Genomic DNA, 21,517 nt, shown 5'->3' with positions numbered 1-21,517 from the left:
GGCCAGCTACACATGCTAGGGGAAAAGGGAGCTCAGATAGAGAAGGGAGCACCAAATAAAGGTGTTGGGAGGATCCTCCCAGGATGGGAGAAGCATGCTGAAAGTAGACTATAGACCAAACATGATTGCAACTCAATGCCCCTTTTGCAAACCACAACACCCAAAAGGAGAGAGAGAATAAAAGGGTATGCCCTGCCACAGAGGCAGGGTGGGATAGGGGGTATGGGAGGGTGGGAGGGATACTGGGATCCGTGGTGGTAGGAAATAGGCACTGGTGGAGGGATGGGTATTTGATCATTGTATAATTGAAACCCAAGCACAAAAATTTCTAAGTCTACAACTGTACCTCATGGTGTCTCACTAATAAAAATAAAAATAAAAAATAAATAAATATTATTTTTCTCGTAAGTACCCAGGTTCAATTCCTCTGGCCCTCAGAGAACCTGGCGAGTGACCGAGAGTATTTCGCCCGCACGGCAAAGCCTGGCAAGCTACCCGTGACATATTCGATATGCCAAACACAGTAACAACAAAGTCTCCAATGGAGACGTTACTGGGCCTGCTCGAGCAAATCGATGAACAACGGGAGGACAGTGACAGTGACAGTGAAGTAAAAATATATAGGTAACTGTGGAAATTTCCCACACTAAAGCCAATCAGATTGGGATCTTCGACATACATCGGGGGTTGATTGCAAAGAATGAGACAGACAAGCACACAAGGAGACAAAAACCTAAGCACAAAAATTTGTGAATCTACAACTGTACCTCATGGTGTTTCACTAATAAAAATTTTTTAAAAAAAGTACACAGGCTGTCCAATCTTTAAGGTCATCTGAGAACCATGAGTGAACACACAGGCTGACCATTTATTCAGTACAGTTTCACACCCCCAGCCTAACTCCCAACACAGAACAGATGTTAGGGACAGTTAGTAAGTATGCCAACATTCAATGGGTACATTAAGAACAGAGGCTGAGGTATTTCACATAGCCAGTTAGTAGGCACCTTAAAATATAAAGTCATGAAAAAATTTTTTCTATTTTATTCTTATGTTAGAAAAATAAGTTCTTATGTTCTCTCTAGTCTAAAAGATCCTAAACTGTTTTATTCTGTCTTTTCCCAGAGATACCTTTACCTGCCCCATTATCTGATGAGGAAATTGTCATTGCCCTTAAGAAATAAAATATTGGAAAGGATTATTCTAAACTAAGATTTGTTCATTCATTGAATGTTTCAAATTTACTTAAAATACTGAGACACTACAGAAGACATTAAAACTTGGATCTGATCACCCAATATATTTTTTAAACTTTTTTATTGAATCACTGTGAGATATAGCCTCGCAAATCTGTTCATGATTGTATTTCAGTCATACAGTGTTTCAACACCCATCCCTTCACCAGTGTGCGTTCCCCAGCACCAGTGTCTCCAGGTTCTCTCCCATCACCTCCTACCCCTTACCCCTGCCTGTCTCTAAAGCATGCGTTTCCTCTCTCTCTCTCTCTCTCTCTCTCTCTCTCTCTCTCTCTCTCTCTCCTTTTGAGCATTGTGATTTGCAAATAATTAACGGTAGGACCAAAGGAAGCTACAGAAAAGATGATTCTTTCATCAGTGATTTTGATCACTTTTTGTTTGCTGAATAGGAATCAGAAAAAAAGTAGAAGAACTTAAAATGAAAATGATATATTCCCTTTTAGTGTATATTTTGAGTATAAAAGCAAAGTGGGGAAGATTTGGAAGCTATTTCAAAATAGGCAGTTACAGAATACCCATGACGGAATGTTCATGGGAATAAACACTAACAAAAATGTCTGAAGTCTGATTAAAAAGTAAATTGTGAGGGTAGAGAAAGTTTGGTTTGGCAAGGAATGGGCAGAGCCATATACCAGATTTTTTTCATGGAAATTGTTGGCCTTTTCCATGAAAAAAATTACTAAACATTATTTTAAGAGTTTAAGAATACTTAACAACTCGTCTGTTTCACTTGTAGACCAAAGTTTGGAGGAACATACTGCACTGGAGAAAGAAAGCGGTACCGCCTATGCAATGTTCATCCCTGCCGCCCAGATGCACCAACATTTCGGCAAATGCAGTGCAGTGAGTTTGACACTGTTCCCTACAAGAATGAATTCTATCGCTGGTTCCCAGTTTTTAATCCAGGTAAAGATCATAAAAGCATTTATATGTCAGAATATTGTGACACCCTGCAAAGTCCAACAAAAAGAAAATTGTACCTTAAGAAGTTTTCTCTTGGGGCTGGAGCAATAGCACAGCAGGTAGGGCATTTGCCTTGCACGTGGCAGACCCAGGTTCGATTCCCAGTATCCCATATGGTCCCCCAAGCACTGCCAGGAGTGATTTCTGAGTGCATGAACCAGGAGTAACTCCTGTGCACCGCTGGGTGTGACCAAAAAAAAAAAAAAGAAGTTTTCTCTTTTAGTCGGTGAAAGCACAGATCTGCTTACTTGATCACTAACTGTTCAGGGTGGCTGAGTACAACTCTGCTGACCTCTGTGAAATAAAGATTTTTTTTAAAAAGGAAGTTGATCAAATATGGTGGCTTACTTCAAAAAGCCAAAGCATGATGCAGATACACAGTAAATGGAACCAGAGAAATTTGTAACTACTTACTTATGAAAATATTTGTTAAAGAGTTTGTAGAAATGACAATAATTCTGAAAGGAATTTATACCCCCCCCCATAGATTCAGTGTGTATTTGGTGTCATTTCAAAGGCTTCTAAGAAAGGAGCTGATGATTCTGAAGTCCTAAGTAGTCCTTCTAACAGAAGAAGGAAAAAGAAAAGCATTCAAAATAGCATCGGTCATTTTTATGTGGGAAGAGAAAAGCACACACAAAAAAAGATGTTAGGAATAACATCATCAGAAATTAATGAGAACCAGATGTAGGCTAGAAATCAACAGTTTATGTATACAGAACAGTATACAAAAGGGTTAAAAATGAAACCAAGAATCTAAAGGCTGCATACATGGGTGCTGTCATAAGTGAGATGGAGATTGAAACAGTAGCCTTGGCAATGCTTTCCCTGAATAAAGACCAGTTACACATTTTATCTCAAAAATGAAGGTGAATAATTGACAACTAGCTATAGAATAACACCCAAATAGTGGTGAAATCTTTATTGTCTTTGATACTTTGTTGTCACCGAATAGTGATGTGTGTATTTCTGTGTATGGAATGAAGCAGAAAAGCTTGCCCTGAGATGGGATAAGATAATCAAGTAGAACTAATGGTAGGAAATATGGTAGCATCTCGAGCTCCTCCCCAAAATAGTCAGCCTTTGACCTAAAGTGGCTAGATGTCTGATCACATGTTTAGGACTCAAGGAGGAAGTGAGTCTTTGGAGATATATATATATATATAGATATATGTATACTTATACACATATACCTATATATATATTGGTGCGTGCATTTGGGAGCTCGGGAAAGGAATGTCCTTGGGCATTGTGCCAGCTTTGTTCTGCTTTCTATCAGCGATTCCTCCCTAAGAAACTGTACAGAGAGTTGGTGGAGTGTGAGCACAGCTAAAATAAAGCATGTCAACAATTCAGTCAGCCCAACCAGTGGCTGAATAAATAGCAGTACTCCTACATAAATAAAGGCCCTCCCGTTGATCATCGATTTGCTCGAGCGGGCCCAGTAACGTCTCCATTGGAGACTTTGTTGTTACTGTGTCTGGCATATCGAATACTCTCAGTAGCTTGCCGGGCTCTCCGAGAGGGGCGGAGGAATCGAACTCGGGTCGGCCATGTTGGCCGCATGCAAGGCAGACGCCCTACCTGCTGTGCTATCGCTCCAGCCATAAATAAATAAATAAATAAATAAATAAAATAAAATAAAGCATGTCAGACCCCTCTGGTTTGTGTTCTCCTTCACGGTGCCTAACTTCTAGATCCAGAACCCTGGACCACACCAGGTACCCAACAAGTGGTGTAGAGAGGAAAGATTTAGGTACCTAACACTAACCAATTGCGACTTTAGGTTTCTGAGAGTCCAGTGTGCCATAAGGTGCAACAGGGAGTCACAGATTTAGACAATTAATAAAAAGTTCATATTTGTAATTCTGAAAAACAGTATGGTTAGTTGCTTATGAGAAGAAGACTATAGTTCTTTGCCTACTTTGCTTTCAAATACCCTTTTGTCTATTTGTTGTCAGGGACAACATTTTTTCCTTGCCATGTTTGTTCAGCATGAATCATGCTCAAGGGAAATCAGTCATTCAGTTATTAATGCTGTAACTTGGCTTCCTTAATTAGGCATTTAAATATGGGTAAATTCTTGTGTATATTCATAGACTCCAATTGGTAATAACCTATCCCTATAACCTGAACAATGTTTGTTGAAACTATTTAGGTCATAATCCTGTACACCCCAATGAACAGCCTTTCAGAATACTAGTATTATAAACCAAAAACAAGTCAACTAAAAGGAACAGAAAAGGACACCAGTGTATAGAGAAAGGACCAAGGACCATGTAATGACACAGATAGAGTCCCATCTTCAAGGAAAGGAGGAAGGACTCAGAGAAAACCTACATTGCCTACACCCTGCTCTTAGATTTTTGGTCTTCAGAATTATGAGACAATATAGTGTATTGTCTATCTCCTTTACTCAGCCTCAAAATAATTCCAGACAGTATTCAACCAAGCATAAAGCCCTACATGGCTACATGGGATTCATAATGCATGGAGACTCTTACCTGTAAATTTTAGAAACTAGATTCTTTTTCCAATGATGAATTTGATATTTTAATCTATTCACAAAACATGAATGGCATCAAAATTTTTTCCTTAACCTAGAAATTGTTTATTCTCCTTAGCAAGCTTTATGTTTTGCTTCTCATGATCTCTTGAAAATCATATACAAAGTGTTGCCTCACTCAGTTTCAGTAGAACTGAAATCCGACCTTTGATTCATTGAGTTTATCCAGTTACCTAAGCTTCTTTTGAGGGGATTAGTCAGTTTGAGGATAAGAGTTTACAAGTACATTAATTTTAGAGTTTTCACATAGTTGAATTATTTAAGAGGATTTGAAAGCTAGAGAGAAAATTTCATGTGACCCAGACAAACAAGTAGATCAAGGCGGATAATTGAATAGACCAAGGCAGGTGTCTGAATCTGAGAATGAAAATACTCTGCAGAGATGACAGACTCTCTGAGTTGCATATCAGAGTCAGAGATTCTCTGATACTCGGGTTACTTTAGGACCATGCATTGCCACTCAGACATCTTTCTGCACAGCTCTGGGTCATAGGCCAATCTAATGATATCCCATGAAAGACAAACGATCAAGCAGAGACAAGGGAAGCAGAACTTCAAACCAGCCTTATAAACTGCTTAAATAATATTGAACCCCCTAATTAAAGTAAATGCTTTCAAGCACAGGGCTCATTCTGGAGTTCATTATGTTAACAAGTCAGAATGGTAGAAGCTCAGAGTCATAGCAGTGGGTTTGTGTGCTATTACTTTAGTTGCCAAAAAGATTAGTTTCTGGTTATTCCTAACGATCTATACTCCACTTCATTTACAGGTTCCTGCACTCCCCAAAGGTTCAGACATATTATTGCTTTAGAAAGTTCCAATTTTTTAGAGCTGCTTTCTTGTTTTGCTGTATGTGTTCAATATCTCAAGCCCAAATTCAGAATCTTCAATCACACTCATATTTAAGAATGCTTCCTCCAGTCAATAATCCTATGTTTAGTGGAATGAAGTAATTTACTGCACTCAGGAAAACTGTCAGGATGTTTTTACCTCTGCAAAAGCAGATTGCTCCCTCGAAATCTCTAGGATTTTATATATTCCAGTTCAGGCAGTGACAGAACTAATTGTGCTCCCAAGGAAGAAGATATGCAATGATTGCCAAGCCATACCTAGTCCATTGTGTCTCCTAGTCCCCTCTCCACTGTCATTTTAATGAGGTGATCTTTCCATTTGCCAAGCCACTTACCTATTGTACCTTTTGTTAAAGATCAGTTGATAGGGGCTGGAGAAATAGCACAGTGGGTAGGGCGTTTGCCTTGCACATGGCCGACCCAGGTTCAATTCCCAGCATCCCATATCGTCCTCTGAGCACCGCCAGGAGTAACTCCTGAGTGCAGAGCCAGGAGTGGCCCCTGTGTATTGCCGGGTGTGACCCAAAAAGCAAAAAGAAAAAAAAAAGATCAGTTGATATTCTTTATTTCTCTTTTACTTTGTTTTCATTTTGGTCAGCACCATAATTTACAACACTTTTAATAACGAAGTTTCATACACACAATGTTCCTTTACAAATTTAAAAATTTAAAATACATTAAATAAATGTGTTTAATCCTAATGCTTATTCAGTGCTTTGGCTTTTGATTGTATTTATGTTGGTTTTACACTTACGTTTCTTTAACATGTATCTCTTTTCCAGCGTGCAATCCTAGAGTTACTCACTCTGACTCTGCTTTTGTTGTCCACTCACACTCGGGCAAAATGGGTTTATGGCAGATGGCTTAAAGCCAGAACGCATGGAGCCCTAAGCTGGTCACCCCACCAAGAAGCTAGCAAACTTTCTCACAATAAACAGATCCAGAAGAGAAACTTCCAAAATCTTTTCTGATGGAAATATTCGCAATTTTTTTTAATTATAGTAACTAAACCCTGGCTATCCAAAGAAATTATTTGAATACTTATAGTGTATGCATATTACCTATTTTAAAAGATTGTTAGTCTTCATAAAGATTGTGCTTTTCTGGTTACTCTTTGTACCCGTGTTTGGAGATATATTTATTAAATAAATTTTCAGTACAATTCTTTTGCTGGAGACCAACATATCTTTGTTTCACAAGAAGGTAAAGAAATGTATGTGAAAATAAATTCAAAGTAGGACCCAGCATAATAGTTTTAGCTTTGGCAAAAAACAAAAGAGAAAATCCTTTTTTTTTCCTTGTGATTGCAAATATATGTCAGAGGACTTTGGGGACTTGGGGGTGACAAAAGGCCCTGTAAGTTGGACATAAAGTCCAACTTACAGGGCCAACTTTATGTCCTTTATCTCTCCTGGAGATGTGAATTACTTTTCTGCAAACAATGGGTTACAGCAGGCTTGTTTAGAAGTCCTACACTGCTCGATAGTAGGCCCCATTTCTAGGTTGACCCCAGATGCATGGCACCTTATTTGTATAACTACAGTTTATTGTTAAACAAAAACAAAAACAAAAAAGGGCTCTTCATTTATAACAAAGGGGATGACATTTTATTTGGAATTTTGTTTGTTTGTTTTTGAATTACATCCGGTGGTGGGTGGTGCTCAGGGCTTACTCCTGACTCTACCAAGAGATCATACCTGTCAGGGTTCGGGGGACCATGAAAGGTGCTGGGAATTCAACCTGTGGCAGCTGCATTCAAGGTGGGAAATGGGCACTGGTGGAGGGTTGGGTATTTGATCATTGTATAATTGAAACCCAAGCACAAAATTTGTAAGTCTACAACTGTACCTCATGGTGTCTCACTAATATAAATTTTTAAAAAATAAAAATAAAAAATAAATAAAGTAATATGCCAAGAGGGAAAAAAAAGATAAGTGCCCTCCCTACCTGCTGAACTATTGCTCTGGCCTCAAGCAATCTTTCTAATGAGATTCTTTGCAAAACGTTTTTGCTTTAAAAAAATAGTCTAACTGTACTAAAGCAATGGTAATTAAAACAGCCTGGTACTGAAATAAGGATAGACTCTCAGATCAAGGTAATAGAATTGAAAGTCCAGAAGCAGAACCTCAGGTACAAGGTTGCTAAATCTTTGATAAAGGAGCAAAATATATCAAGTGGAGCAAGAAAAACCTCTTCAACAAGTGGTGTTAGGAAAAACTGGTTGGCCATATGCAAAAAATTTTTTAAAAATTAAAAACAAGAAAAGAACAGCTCTCCTTCTAACACCCACTCCAAAGTCAAATCAAACTGCTAAGACTTTGAATCAGACCTGAATCCGTAAGGTACACAAAGCAAAACTTAGGCAGAACTCTCCATGACATTGAAGCTAAAGGCATCTTTAAGGCTTAAAAATCATTGACCAAACAAGTGGAAGCATAGATAAACAATGGGAATATATTAAGCTCTTCAAAGGAAATGAGTACCAGTATACAAAGACAACTTACAGAGTGGGAGAAATTATTTTCCCAACACTCATTCAATAAAGGTTTAATGTCATATATATGGGGGGGAAGTAGAACTTTACAAAAAAAAAACATCCAACCCAATCAAAAAATGGGAAAAGAGATGAATAGAAACTTCCTCAAAGCAGAAATACAAATGGGTGAAAGAGATATGAAAAAGTGCAGTGTATAACAAATCATCAGGGAAATGCAAATCAAAACAACAATGAGATGTGACCTCACACCTGAGAGACTGGCACTTAAAAGAACAACAGCTATCAGTGTTGGCTTGTATGGATGCGGCAGTGGGATGTGGGGAACTTCTTTACGGCTGGTGGGATTGTGGGTTTATCCAGACTTTTGGGAAGATGATATGAACATTCTTCAAAGTACTAGAAATTGAGTTTTTACATGCCCCAGCTATTCCAATTCTGGGAATACACCCCAAAGACCTAAAAGCTCAGTGCATAAAATACATTTGATGGGTTTCAGACAGATAATACAGCCTGTAGGGCATTTGCCTTAGATGAGACCAACCCAGATTTGATTCCTGGCACTGGCATATGGTTCCCCCAAGCACCACCAGGACTGATTCTTGAGTGCAGAACCAGAAGTAAACCCCTGAGTATCCCTGGATGTGGAGAGCTCAAACAAACAAAACAAAACAAAAAAAGAAAAGAGAAATAAAACATACTTGTTCATCGCAGCACTATTCACAATAACCAAATATGGTAAGGTAAAGGTAAAGGCCCTCCCGTTGATCATCGATTTGCTCCAGCGGGCCCAGTAACATCTCCATTGGAGACTTTGTTGTTACTGTGTTTGGCATATCGAATACGTCACAGGGAGCTTGCCAGGGTCTGCCGTGCGGGCGAGATACTCTCGGTAGCTTGCCGGGCTCTCCGAGAGGGACGGAGGAATCGAACTCGGGTTGGCCATGTTGGCTGCGTGCAAGGCAAATGCCCTACCGCTGTACTATCACTCTAGCCCAAGTGCCGAACTTAGTGCGGACACCCGATCGGCATAGCGCACTACAGCCCAGAACTCCTGGACTCAAGCAATCCTCCGGCTTCAGCCTCCTGAGTAGCTGGGACTACAGGCACGCGCCACCACACCCGGCAAGCCAAATATGAAAATACAGAAATGCCCCCAAACAGATGACTGGATAAAGAAGCTTTGGTATATATACACAATGGAATACTACTCATCCATAAGAAAAAATAGTCATGCAATTTGCTTCTAAATGGATAGACCTGGGAAGTATCATGCTGAGTGAAATGAGTTAGAAGGAGAGTATTTTTTTAATATATCACATCTCATATATGTGGTATATTAAAAAAAAGTAAAAAACTAATACTAAAAGGCAGAAATAAAGGGCAGGAGAACTGGTGTATAGTAGAATGCTTGTGACAATGGGAGGGAAGGGAACTCTGTGACAATGATAGGGTGAAGTAGTCACTCTGGAAGAGAATTGGGTGCCGAAAGGAGGTAAAATGATATGCCTGATAACCTCTCAGTAATAGTTTTGCAAACCCCAGTGCCTAAGAGGAAAAAAGAAAAAGACAAAAGTGCCTGCTATCATAGAGGTAGGCTGGAGTGCGGGAGGGAAACTGGAAACAGTGGTGTTTGGGAAACTGGTTTCCAGTGGTGGAGGGAAGTGGACACTGGTGATGGGATTGGTGATGACATTGTAGACCTGAACCTCAATTATGAATACATTGTAACTTTGTAATTTATGGTGGTTCAATTAAAAAAAAACTTTAAGTGATAGAGCCTACATTTCAACATGTGTCACAGAAAGGTAGGAGACGAGACTCTCCCGAGGAGATGAGCTGAGTGGACAGACACACAGAAGGCTCCTGGGGAAAGCGGCTAACTTACAGGGATTTGCCTCTTGTTCACTCCAGCCCATCCCTGTGAGCTCTACTGCCGACCCATAGATGGCCAGTTTTCCGAGAAAATGCTGGATGCTGTCATTGATGGTACCCCATGTTTTGAAGGTGGAAACAGCAGAAATGTCTGTATTAATGGCATGTGTAAGGTATTGGGTATGTTTCCTTAATCTACAACTATATAAAATCATGATTTTTCATTACTTCAGGAAATCAAATATTCTATCCTTTTGCTGTTATGACATTTGCCTATGGACAGTTTTTTTAAAAAAATAGTTTGTGAGATGAGACTTCCCAGGATTCACTGAAATGACAGTTTTAAACTTAATTATGCCTTTCCTGCTGTAAACTTCATTTCTTGAGTGTTGCTGTGCTTGGTGACATTATTTTAACCAAGGAGAGAGATAAATTGAAGAAGAACCAAATTGAAGGAAGAATTATTAGGAAAAAGCAGCTCAGATTATTCCAGTGGTGTTAAAATAGCCATTGGTTACTTCCCAACAGAGGTGTTAGATTTGAGAAAAATTGAAATTATTTTTAGGGTATTTTTAGAGAGAAATGTTATCTTTAATTCTTCTGTGAGTTCTGTCATGATCATCTTGGGAAAAGAAATGGTAGGACAGTTCATCATCATAAGCCAGGTTTTCTGTTTAAGTTTTTCACATTGATTTAATTAATTAACTACCTTCGTAATCTTTTGAACCTGATTTTGTGTAGTCGCCACTAATAAACTCCTTACCATTCTTTGCAATCTACTTTGCAAGGAACTAACATATATTTTGTGACCTAACACTGAAGCAGAAATCTCAGGAGTCTTTTTTTTTTTTGGAGGGGAGGGGTGGTGGAAGGAGGGTGGGTAAGGGCACACCCAGCTATGTTTGGGGCTTACTCCTGGCTCTGTGCTCAGGGGACTGTGATTGAACTTGGGTCAGTCATGTGCAAGGCAAGCGCCGTACCCACTGCACTCTCACTCAGAAAGCTCAGTTTAAAGAAAAGGTGTCAAAGCTGGGGAAATAATACAGAAGATAAAGCACTGCCTTGCAAGACATGGCCCTGGTTTGATCCCCAGCACACATATCATCCTCTGAGCCTTCCCAGGAGTAAGCCCTGAGCACAGCTGGGAGTGGCTCCAAAACAAAAGTAAAAAAAGGCTGCTTTTAATAAATGAAAGAAAGGTTGCATGGAAATCCTTAATTAGCTGTCAGTAAAGCATAAGAACTGAGCACTTCAGTTCCAAAATATTAATTCAAGGCCACTATTTAGAAGCTGTGTCATGCTGCTCATTTTTCTAAGACTCTTCCTTTTGTAAACTTGGGATATTAATGTATCATCACAGCCAGTGTGGTCAAAAATGTTTAAATAGGGGCCAGAGAGATAACACAGCATTTGCCTTGCACATGGCCGACACCTGGGTTTGATCCCCAGCATCCCATACAGTCCCCTGAGCACTGCCAGGAGTAATTCCTGAGTATAAAGCCAGGAGTAACCCCTGAGCATCGCTGGTGTGATCCAAAATGACCAAAAAAGAAAAAAAGTTTAAATAAGGTTGTTTCTGTTAGGCCCTGAGCAGAGCCCTGCCACACATGACTTCTTAATATTTATTTCTAAGGTTATTTAATAGATAGCAACCTAAACTTTAAAAGTATGAAATGAATATTAATTCTTATTAGTAAGAATTCAGTTTTACACATTTTTATCATGACTTCCTTCATCATCAGTGGAAGCCTTACTTGTTCTCTGGCTGCCTCGAGAGAAAGGGAGCATTTGTTTTTCTGTCTGTTTGTGGGTCTCACTGAGATCAGGGAAGGAAAGGAGAAGCCCGAGGTTGCAGGCAGGTGAGGGGTCTCCTGCCCATGTCACTCATCCTCAAATCTCTTCCCCACAGACCGTAGGCTGTGACTACGAGATCGATTCCAATGCCACGGAGGATCGCTGCGGTGTGTGCCTCGGGGATGGCTCTACGTGCCAGACCGTGAGGAAGATGTTTAAGCAGAAAGAAGGATCTGGTAATTAAACAAGGAGATTATTCACAGTGTGATAAATTGACCCCAGAATGCAGTGCACAGTGGTTGCTATTAATTTTAATTGCAACTGTCTAGAGGTCAAGCTGAAATGCAGCCTTCACTCAGAAACAGGGGCTGTCCATAGTCTACTTTCAACATGCATCTCCCCTCCTAGGAGGATCCTCCAAACACCCTTTATTTGGTGCTCCCTTCTCTATCTGAACTGCCCTTTCCTCTAGAATACCCGGCTGGCCTCTAAGCTATGGAGTAATCTTCCTGGTGTTGATCTCAGCTATTCTTGGGTATTAATCTCATATTTTGTTACTTTATATCCCCCAGATGAATGCAATCTTTCTATGTCTATCCCTCTCTTTCTGACTCATTTCGCTTAGCATGATACTTTCCATATTGTACCACTTGTATGTAAATTTCATGACTTCATCTTTTCTAAGAGCTACATAGTACTCCATTGTGTAGATGTACCAGTTTCTTTAACCAGTCATCTGTTCTTGGGCACTCAGGTTTCTTCCAGTTTCTGGCTATTGTAAAGAGTGCTGCAATTAACAAACAAGTACAGATGTCACTTCGACTATACATTTTTGCCTCTCTGGGATATATTCCCAGGAATGGTATCGCTGGGTCGAATGGGAGCTCAATTTCTAATTTTTTGAGAAACGTCCATACTGTTTTCCAAAAGGGCTGAACTAGTCGGCATTCCCACCAACAGTGAAGGAGTGTCCTTTTCTCGCCACATCTGCGCCAGCATCGGTTGCTTTTGTTCTTTTGAATGTGGGCCAGTCTCTGAGGTGTGAGATGGTATCTCATTGTGGTTTTGATCTGCATCTCCCTGATGATTAATGATGTAGAGCATTTTCTCATGTGCTTTATTGCCATTCGGATTTCTTCTTTGAGAAAGTTTTTGTTCATTTCATTGCCCCATTTTTTAATGGGGTTGGATGTTTTCTTCTTGTGGAGTTCAACCAGTACTTTGTATATCCTTGATATCAACCCCTTGTCAGATGTGTAGTCGGCGAATATCCTTTCCCATTCTGTAGACTGTCTTTGTATTTTGGTCACTGTTTCTTTGGAGGTGCAGAAGCTTCTTAGTTTAAGATAGTCCCATTTATCTATCTCTGTTTTCACTTGCTCGGCCAGTGGCGTGGCATCTTTGAAAATACCATTGGCCTCAATGTCATGGAGGGTTTTGCCAACTTTGTCTTCAATGTACCTTATGGTTTCTGGCCTGATGTTGAGGTCTTTAATCCATTTTTATCTTACTTTTGTACATGGTGTTAGGCAGAGTTCTGAGCCCATTTTTTTGCATGTAGCCGTCCAGTGATGCCAGCACAATTTGTTAAAGAGGCTTTCCATGTTTGCCACTCAATGCCTCTTTTGCAGACCACAACACCCAAAAGGAGAGAGAAAACAAAAGGGAATGCCCTGCCACAGAGGCAGGGTTGAAGGGGAGGAAGGGGGGGATATTATCCATGGTGGTGGAAAATGGGCACTGGTGGAAGGATGGGTATTTGATCATTGTATGACCGAAACCCAAGCACAAAGATTTGTAAATCTACAACTGTACCTCATGGTGCTTCACTAATAAAAAAAAGAGCAGAAAAAAAAGAAATAATTAAATTTGAACAGAAAAAAAAAGTAAAAAGAAACAGGTGCTGGCTGCTGGCAGGAACTGTATAGGAGAGGAATGGAGAGCTGAGCCATCACAGGACACCTCACCAAGCTGTAGGTCGGGAATGATTTAGTGGCTGCCTGTGGGAATCGGGGCTGAGGTCCAGGAGTCTGGGAATGCACAGAGAATGAGGGCAGAGAAGAGACCCAAGGCTGGTGAGCAGAAGCAAACAGGAAGGATGGAGGTCCTTTAAAGGTAGAAAACCACGACTGGGTGAAAGGCAAAGAATCAGGCGTCTCCTCAGGATCGGAGGAGGGGAAGGAGGACCAAGTCGGCTGATTTTGTTTCCCAGTTCAAAAGGGTCTTCCCTGTAAATGGGCTTCCCCAGGGCTCTCTTGGTAAGCCACAGTATTACAATCTGTCACTTACTATCCCCCCCGTCCCCTGCTCATAATCCATTATTTTTGTCCCATGCTTACCCTATTTCAGGGAGAGGAGCCGTCCCAAGCAGTACTTCATGCCCTTGGGGCTACTGCAGATGATTCTTGGGCGGTTCAGTGCTCAGGCCAGCAGAAGGTTGGTGCTCAGGTCTTGTGGTGCCAGGGATCACCTGGGCCCACTGATAGTGCTTGGGGTCCTCCAGGGCGACACCTAGTAACCCTGGGATGCCCTGTGTTTGGGAGCATCAAACAAGCTCTGTGTCCCTGCCCCTGTACTAGCGAGCCCTCTTCCGCCATGATTAGCTTTCATAAAGTTTCTTCTTCCTGCTGTCCTGACCACTGATAATCTTCAGGGCAGAGAGAGCCCAGCCTCAACACAAATCAGGGACGACACTGCACATTTGGTTGTTAAAACAGTGTCATGGTCCTTTGGCAGTGACTGGAGTTTGGCAGGAGGTAAAGTCAGATCTAGACTCCTAAAAATATCCTGAGATGAAAACTCAGGTACCAACAGAGTGTGTGTGTGTGTGTGTGTGTGTGTGTGTGTGTGTGTGTGTGTGAGAGAGAGAGAGAGAGAGAGAGAGAGAGTTTGGGCCATACCCAGCATTACTTAGGGTTTACTTCTGGCTCTTTGCTCACTCCTGGCAGGGTTTGGGAGATCATGTATGGTGCCAGGGATCAAATCCAGGTCGACTGTGTGCAAGGCCAGCAAACACCTTACTATCTCTCTGGCCCGACAAATAATTTCTTGCAGTTGAGGGATCCTGGGAAAGTACAGTAGGGCACTAAGGAAGTGAAGGAGGACACTAAGGAAAGTCGCTGCCATTCAGCCTGTGGTGTGGAGTCAGTGCTGAGCTGGTCCCCAGGGAATTAGCCTACCTAAAAGTGAAGGAGTTGATGCAGTTTCTAATAACTACCACCATCCATTGGTCCAGGCCAGTTTTAATGGATAGAAGTGGTTCATTCTCTCTGTCCCACAGAGATGCAGGTACTGAAGCCAGTAGCTCAGAGCACACTGTCCCAAAGGGGAGAAGGGAGACCTCAGCATTGCTAGCAGAGAGGAGGCTCTGTGGGAAGTGGCAGACACTCTGTTTTTGTTCATTGGTTTTGGTTTTGGTGTTTGGCATTTGGGCTACACCAGGTGGTTCTCTGAGCTTAGTCTTGGCTCTGTGTTTAGGGATCACTCCTGGTGATCTTGGGGACCATATATGATGCTGGTGTTCAAACCCAGAATGGCCACATGAAGGGCAAGGATCCTTCCTGCTGTAGTAACTCTCTGTCCCATAATAAGCACTCTTGATGGAGGAAGGCCCTGGTTCTCTGCATCCTGGATTAGGTCCTTTTTTTTAGGGCAGCTTCCTCCCCAAGATGAAGTGAACGAGTGTAATGCCCAGAATATCAGAGTACACATTCAATGACTTACTGCCCTCCAGTCCAGTCAATAGAACCTCAGGTCACCTAAACTTATTTTATTTCCATTCTGTTCATTATCTGTGATTAGTGAATTATAATCAGGTTACTTTGTACAGTGAAATACTTGCCCTGCCTCTGCTTTTTAAAATCATGCTTTTGTGCCTGTTCGCTATTAAGTCTTTTTTTTCTTGATACAGTATTGCATTATTAAATTATTGACATTTTAGTTGTGCATCATTAAAATGAACAACTTCACATAAAACATTGATTTCACTCCTGAAATTTCATTCATCTTTTGACCTAAAGTTCATAACCATTTTCCCCTTTGCCCACTTCTTCCCACTTCTATTCTGATAATTGGTTTTATAATCTAAAAGAAGACTATTTTTTAAACTTAGTTCATTCATTTGGAATTATTATTAGAGCCTTGTAATCTATGTCCTTGATTTATATATTTGTTATGCATGAAACAAGTCCTTGAATTCTATATTAGGGATGGAAATCAAAACCCTGTGGATCTGAAGCTTATGATTAAATATTTTATGGTAGCTAATGCTTACTCATTCTTTACAAAGATATTGTGTAAATAGTTTCCATTCTTCAGATGTGACCTTTTTCCCTTGAATTATGAAACGCTTAAAATCATATTTCTACATTATATCTGTTTTGTTCCATTTGCTGTAAATGGCTTCTCTCTTGGACTTCAGATTAAACAGTGCTTCTAACATGAGGGTAACTCCATTGAAAAAGAGTTTTCTCCTCAAATCTCTACCATTTCATTTTTCAAGACCTTAAGAATTCAAACTTTAGTTCTGGGTTCCTGTTTCAGCCCAGTTACATGGAGGTAATTAACAGAGACTTGACCCTCCTTTCCTGACCCTGTCTATCTAGATTTAATTCTTGATGCTCTAGTCACACACCCGCCTTTGAGCATTTCCATGCTCTTTATTTTTTTGCCCCTTTCTTCCTTAAAACAGATTTATGAAATTTGTTATCTTATAGACCTGATGGCTAGATTTCTGAAATCAAGGTGCGACATACCATTCTTTTTTAGAATCAGTTTTGATTATCATTTAGGTAACATGATGCTAATGGTAATGGCCTTGGTGTACCAAATTAGTGCACCCCACCACCACCACCACGATTTCCGTTCCCTTTCAGCCATTCACTTGCAGAGGCTTCTGATAGCGTTTGGTGGCATCAGAGTTTCGTTCCCTGACAGGTTCCTCAAAGTCCTCTGGCTGGGCTCCCCCTGCACAGAGGGAAAAGCCAGCGTCTGCTCTGGCCTCTGCAGAACCCAGCCACGTGCTCTCTGTTCCATCCTCTGCCCAGTACTACTTGGCTTTGCACCTTCTAAAGATAGGTCAGATCCGCTGCAGTGGCCATGACTGCCTCATCTCCCCCTCCCCCCAGCCGGGGAGGGAGACCTAGCTGGGAGGCCAAATCTGTGTGATGGCATTCAGTAGCTCAGGGCGGGGTGAGTGATGTGAAGTCCAAAACCAGGGCTGGAACTTGACTTTGCCTCCTTAAATACAGCCAGTAGAGAGTATTTTTCTGTATTGCTTACATACTCTCCCAATGCTTCTTTTCCCACCTTAGGTTTCGCTTTTTCTCTAATCCAACTACAAACCAAGCCTGAAGTGATTTTTAGGGTTTGTCTCTGCCTCGTATCTATCATAGATCTTCAATAATTACTTACTGAAAATAAAAACACCTTAAGGTTGATGCAATGTCTTGTTGACAATAAGAAACCAAATCATTTGCTATTCCATGGTCATCTTGGTACAATATCTGAATCTGCTGGTTTATTTATTTTTTTCCTTAATATCCTGTCTGTAGTTTCATTTACAGTTTTGAAGTTGTTTTGGCAACCTGGGTGTTATTATAATAATGTCATTGCAATATAGTAATCTGGTTCTGTGAGCTCCTGCCACTGGTTCTTAGAGCTTTAACTCCCTTCTCTCTACTACTGACCTTCCTGGCCAGAAGAGTAAATTCACATAGAGTGAATTGCTCTTATTCTCCTAATATGACTTCCTCTGAATTTGCAGAAATGGGAGGGGCTGGACTACACCCACCAGTGCTCAGGGTTTTTTTTTTTTTTTTACCCCCGGATCTGTGCTCAGAAATTATTTCTGGCAGTGCTTGGGGCATTCTGTGTGGTTCTAGGGATAAAATTGGAGTTGTCCATGTGTAAGACAAGTGCCTTACATCCTGTATTGTCTCTCCAATGCTTTCTTCTGGATGTTTTTCTTGGGTCACCAAGGCACCATGACAAACCGAAAATGGTGAATCAACAGAAGCCGTGAAGAACAGTGTGTGAGCATAAGGTCTAGTTAGGTCTGTGCAGTGAATGGGACTTGAAATGCCTCAGGAAAAAAAATGGCATGGCTTCATGACTCAATTGTTCTTTGGCTGTACCACATAGGTCAGTTTTTTGCTAGTTGAATTAAGAGAGAATCGGCACCTGATACAGTGACTTTAGGTGGGTGAGTGACAGATAGAGTTCAGCCTCTTAGAAAGGTCTGTTTGCCAAAGACACAAAACTGCTCCATGTAGGAGAGTCCAATGTTAGGAGCCAAGTCATGTATCCAAATTCAGGAAGGGAAGGTCTAAAGGATCTAGGACGTTCACAAAGAGAATCACAAAAGAAGATGCAACAGATAAAGAAGCTCCAACTGATGGTAGTGTGTAGTGATAAGAGGGACATGGCTTTCTTGGAACTAGATTATGAATTTACTTAGAGACTGTCTACAGGTTTTCCAGGCAACCTCGAACTGGAAGGCAAGGGAATAAAAGGAGACTGACTCTGCAGTTTCATATCAAGAAAGCTGGGAAGCCTCCTGAATTCAAGGCTATAGCCCTTTGTCCTCAAGAAGTCCCTGTCATTGCCTGTCCCCACCTTACCTTGACTGCTCACAAAAGTTGTCGTCCTTGGGGAGAAGAAATGAACAGAAGTTTCCTCAAAAAAGAAATACAGGGGCTGGAGGGATAGCACAGTGGGTAGGGTGTTTGCCTTGCATGCAGCTGACCCAGGTTTGATTCCCAGCATCTCATATGGTCCCCTGAGCACCGCCAGGAGTAATTTCTGAGTGCATGAACCAGAAGTAACCCCTGTGCATTTCCAGGTGTGATGCAAAAAAAAAAATACAAATGGCCAAAAGGCACATGAAAAAATGCTCCACATCGCTAGCCATCAGGGAGATGCACATCAAAACAACAATGAGATATCACCTCACACCACAGAGACGGGCACACATTCAAAAGAACAAAAGCAACCAGTGCTGGCGTGGATGTGGGGGAAAAGGGACACTCTTTCACTGTTGGTGGGAATGCCCACTAGTCCAGCCTTTCTGGAAAACAATATGGAAATTCCTTCAAAAAACTAGAAATTGAGCTTCCATATGACCCTGCAATACCACTTCTCGGAATATATCTTGAGGATGCAAAAAAGCACAGTAGAAATGACATCTGTACCTGTATGTTCATTGCAGCACTGTTCACAATAGCCCAAATCTAGAAACAACCCAAGTTGTTTGTACTTGTTTATTTACTCATATATGTACTTGTTTAACTCATCTAGAAAGAACAGATGACTGGTTAAAGAAACTTTGGTACATCTACACAATGGAATACTATGCAGCTGTCAGGAGAGATAAATTTATGAACTTTGTTTATAAATGGAAAGACATAGAGAGTATCATGCTAAGTGAAATGAGTCAGAAAGAGAGGGACAAACATAGAAGGACTGCACTCATTTGTGAAGTATAAAATAACATAACATGAGGCTGACACCTAAGGATAGTAGATAGACGGGACAGATAGATTGCTCCATAGCTGGAAGCCTGCCTCATGAGCAAAGGGGAGAAGACAGCTGGAATAGAGAAGGGATCACTAAGAAAATGATGGCTGGAGGAATCAGTCAGGATGGGAGATGTGTGCAGAAAGTGGATAAAGGACCAAACATGATAATCTCTCAAGCTTTGTTTTGCAAGCCATAATACCCAAAAGTAGAGAGAGATTATGGGGAATCACATCTGCCATGGAGGCAGAGGGAGGCTGGGAAAGGGGTTTTTACCAGGGATATTGGTGGTTGGGAATGTGCACTGGCAGAGGGATGGGTGTTTGATCATTGTGTGATTGTAACCCAAACATGAACGCTTGTAATTATCTCACGGTGATTCAATAAAATTTAAAAAGAAAAGTTGTATCTTGCTCCCTAGTGTGTTTTCATTACAACCCATTTTAAGATTACATCATCTTTATAACCCATTTTTTAAATGGAAGGAGGTTAGAACTCTAAATGCAGAGCAAAACAGTTAGAATATTCAAATGATTACCAGGTACATCGATTTACACATAGTTTTGCCCCACGTAACTGCAGGTTTGTGTCTAAGAGATTGACTGGTCATTACTGTCAGTCCAGGCACAGAAGATAGATTGACCCATCCCAGGAACCCCTCATGAGACTTGGCCTGCAGTGAGCATTGTCTTACTTGTCACTCCCTAACAGCATCTATCTTAAAAAAGAGGGACTGGTGATTGGAGATCAATTTTCTGGGGTTAATAGTATGCCCTCTTTAAGAACCCATTTTTAATACAAGTGACATGTTCAGAAACAGAGTAATCAATTTTTTGGTGTGAATTGAAAACAACACTTGCTTAAGATGTGCATTGGCACCATTAGTTGATCCTGTCTCATAACTATGTCTTCAGAAGTGAGATCAATTTTTTGCTCAGTCCTCAAAGGTCCAGACTATTCTTTTGTTCTGTTTTGTTTTGGGGCCACACCTGTTGATGCTAAAAGCTTTTAGCTCTGTGCTCAGTGAACACCCCTGATGGGCTCAGGAACCATATAGGGTACCAGGGTTCAATCCCAGGTCAGACACATGCAAGGCAAGTGCCGTACACTCTGTCCCATCTCTATTTTTTATCTTGAGGCTCAAGACTCTGTGATAGCCTGATTTCCCCAGGGGCTTCCATGTGCCCAGATAGTCCGTCTTTCTTGAGATCTAAGTATAGTTTTTTCCTATCCTCAATGCTGAAACAAACGACTAACATTTACTGTGAAAGGAGTGGAAAGAAACAGATGATGTTCCTCTATGCTAGAGTGGCTCATTAGTGTATGTTCTCTTTTAGGTTATGTTAACATCGCACTCATTCCAAAAGGAGCAAGGGACATACGGGTCATGGAGATTGAGGGAGCTGGAAACTTCTTAGCCATCAGGAGTGAAGACCCAGAAAAGTATTACCTCAATGGAGGATTTATTATCCAGTGGAATGGGAACTATAAGTTGGCCGGGACTGTCTTTCAGTATGACAGGAAAGGAGAGCTGGAGAAGCTGATGGCCACAGGTCCCACCAATGAATCAGTATGGATTCAGGTAATGTGGAGAGAAAGGAAGCTGCTGGTGTGAATGTCAGTTAGGAGTTTTCTAATTTTCTTATTTCTCGGGGATACGAATCAAGGATCTTTAAAACTTTTAGCAAAAATCAAGGTGGGAAACAAGATTAATTTGGGTCTTTGGGCCATTACCGCCCAGATATTGCCTAAACATCCCCCACCCCCTCCCAGGGACTCTAAATTTGCTTTTTTGGAAAGTATGAGCACAATTTTCAGTCCGTTGCTACAGGCAGCTTATTTTCAAATGATTGTTTCTCTGTGTCAGTCTGGTGGGAATTACAGGTCGCTTCTGGCAGTGTTGATGGGTAGAGATAGAACTTTTTCATGTTATCATGTGGTTGTCCTAGAAAAAAGGCCTGACTTGGTGAAATTCTTGTGGGTGAGAGGGGTTAGGATGTAGTTAGTGGGTGATTTGTGATTTATGTTGGTAATGACATATCCCCCAATCCCTACCCCAAATTTAATGATTATTTCAACAGGGCCAAAGCAATTTGGCAATAACAGTGGTCCAGAGAGAGACAGATTTAACTATATTCAGAAATTAGAGGAAGGTCATTTCAGAGACAAAGGTCAGAGCATGTACAGAGGTTGAAGATCAAGG

At 41.1% G+C, this 21,517-nt stretch overlaps 1 protein-coding gene across 2 annotated transcripts in view; it reads left to right on the top strand.

Annotated features, from left to right (window-relative positions):
- ADAMTS12 (ADAM metallopeptidase with thrombospondin type 1 motif 12) overlaps positions 1-21,517 on the top strand; it is a 312,101-nt gene that overhangs the window by 227,547 nt on the left and 63,037 nt on the right. Inside the window, exons 12-15 of one of the 2 annotated variants that reach the window (XM_056112101.1) lie at positions 1,993-2,162; positions 10,045-10,178; positions 11,915-12,035; positions 20,652-20,896. In XM_056112101.1, coding sequence (XP_055968076.1) covers positions 1,993-2,162; positions 10,045-10,178; positions 11,915-12,035; positions 20,652-20,896 — 670 coding nt within the window. The remainder of the gene's footprint in view (positions 1-1,992; positions 2,163-10,044; positions 10,179-11,914; positions 12,036-20,651; positions 20,897-21,517) is intronic. The other variant, XM_056112102.1, reaches the window with a different exon arrangement.

This window comes from Sorex fumeus, unplaced genomic scaffold (genome assembly GCF_029834395.1).
Source record: "Sorex fumeus unplaced genomic scaffold, SorFum_2.1 ptg000015l, whole genome shotgun sequence".
NCBI classification, from domain to species: Eukaryota; Metazoa; Chordata; class Mammalia; order Eulipotyphla; family Soricidae; genus Sorex; species Sorex fumeus.
Note: the sequence above shows the minus strand (reverse complement) of the source record. Positions and strands in the feature narration are given on the sequence as shown.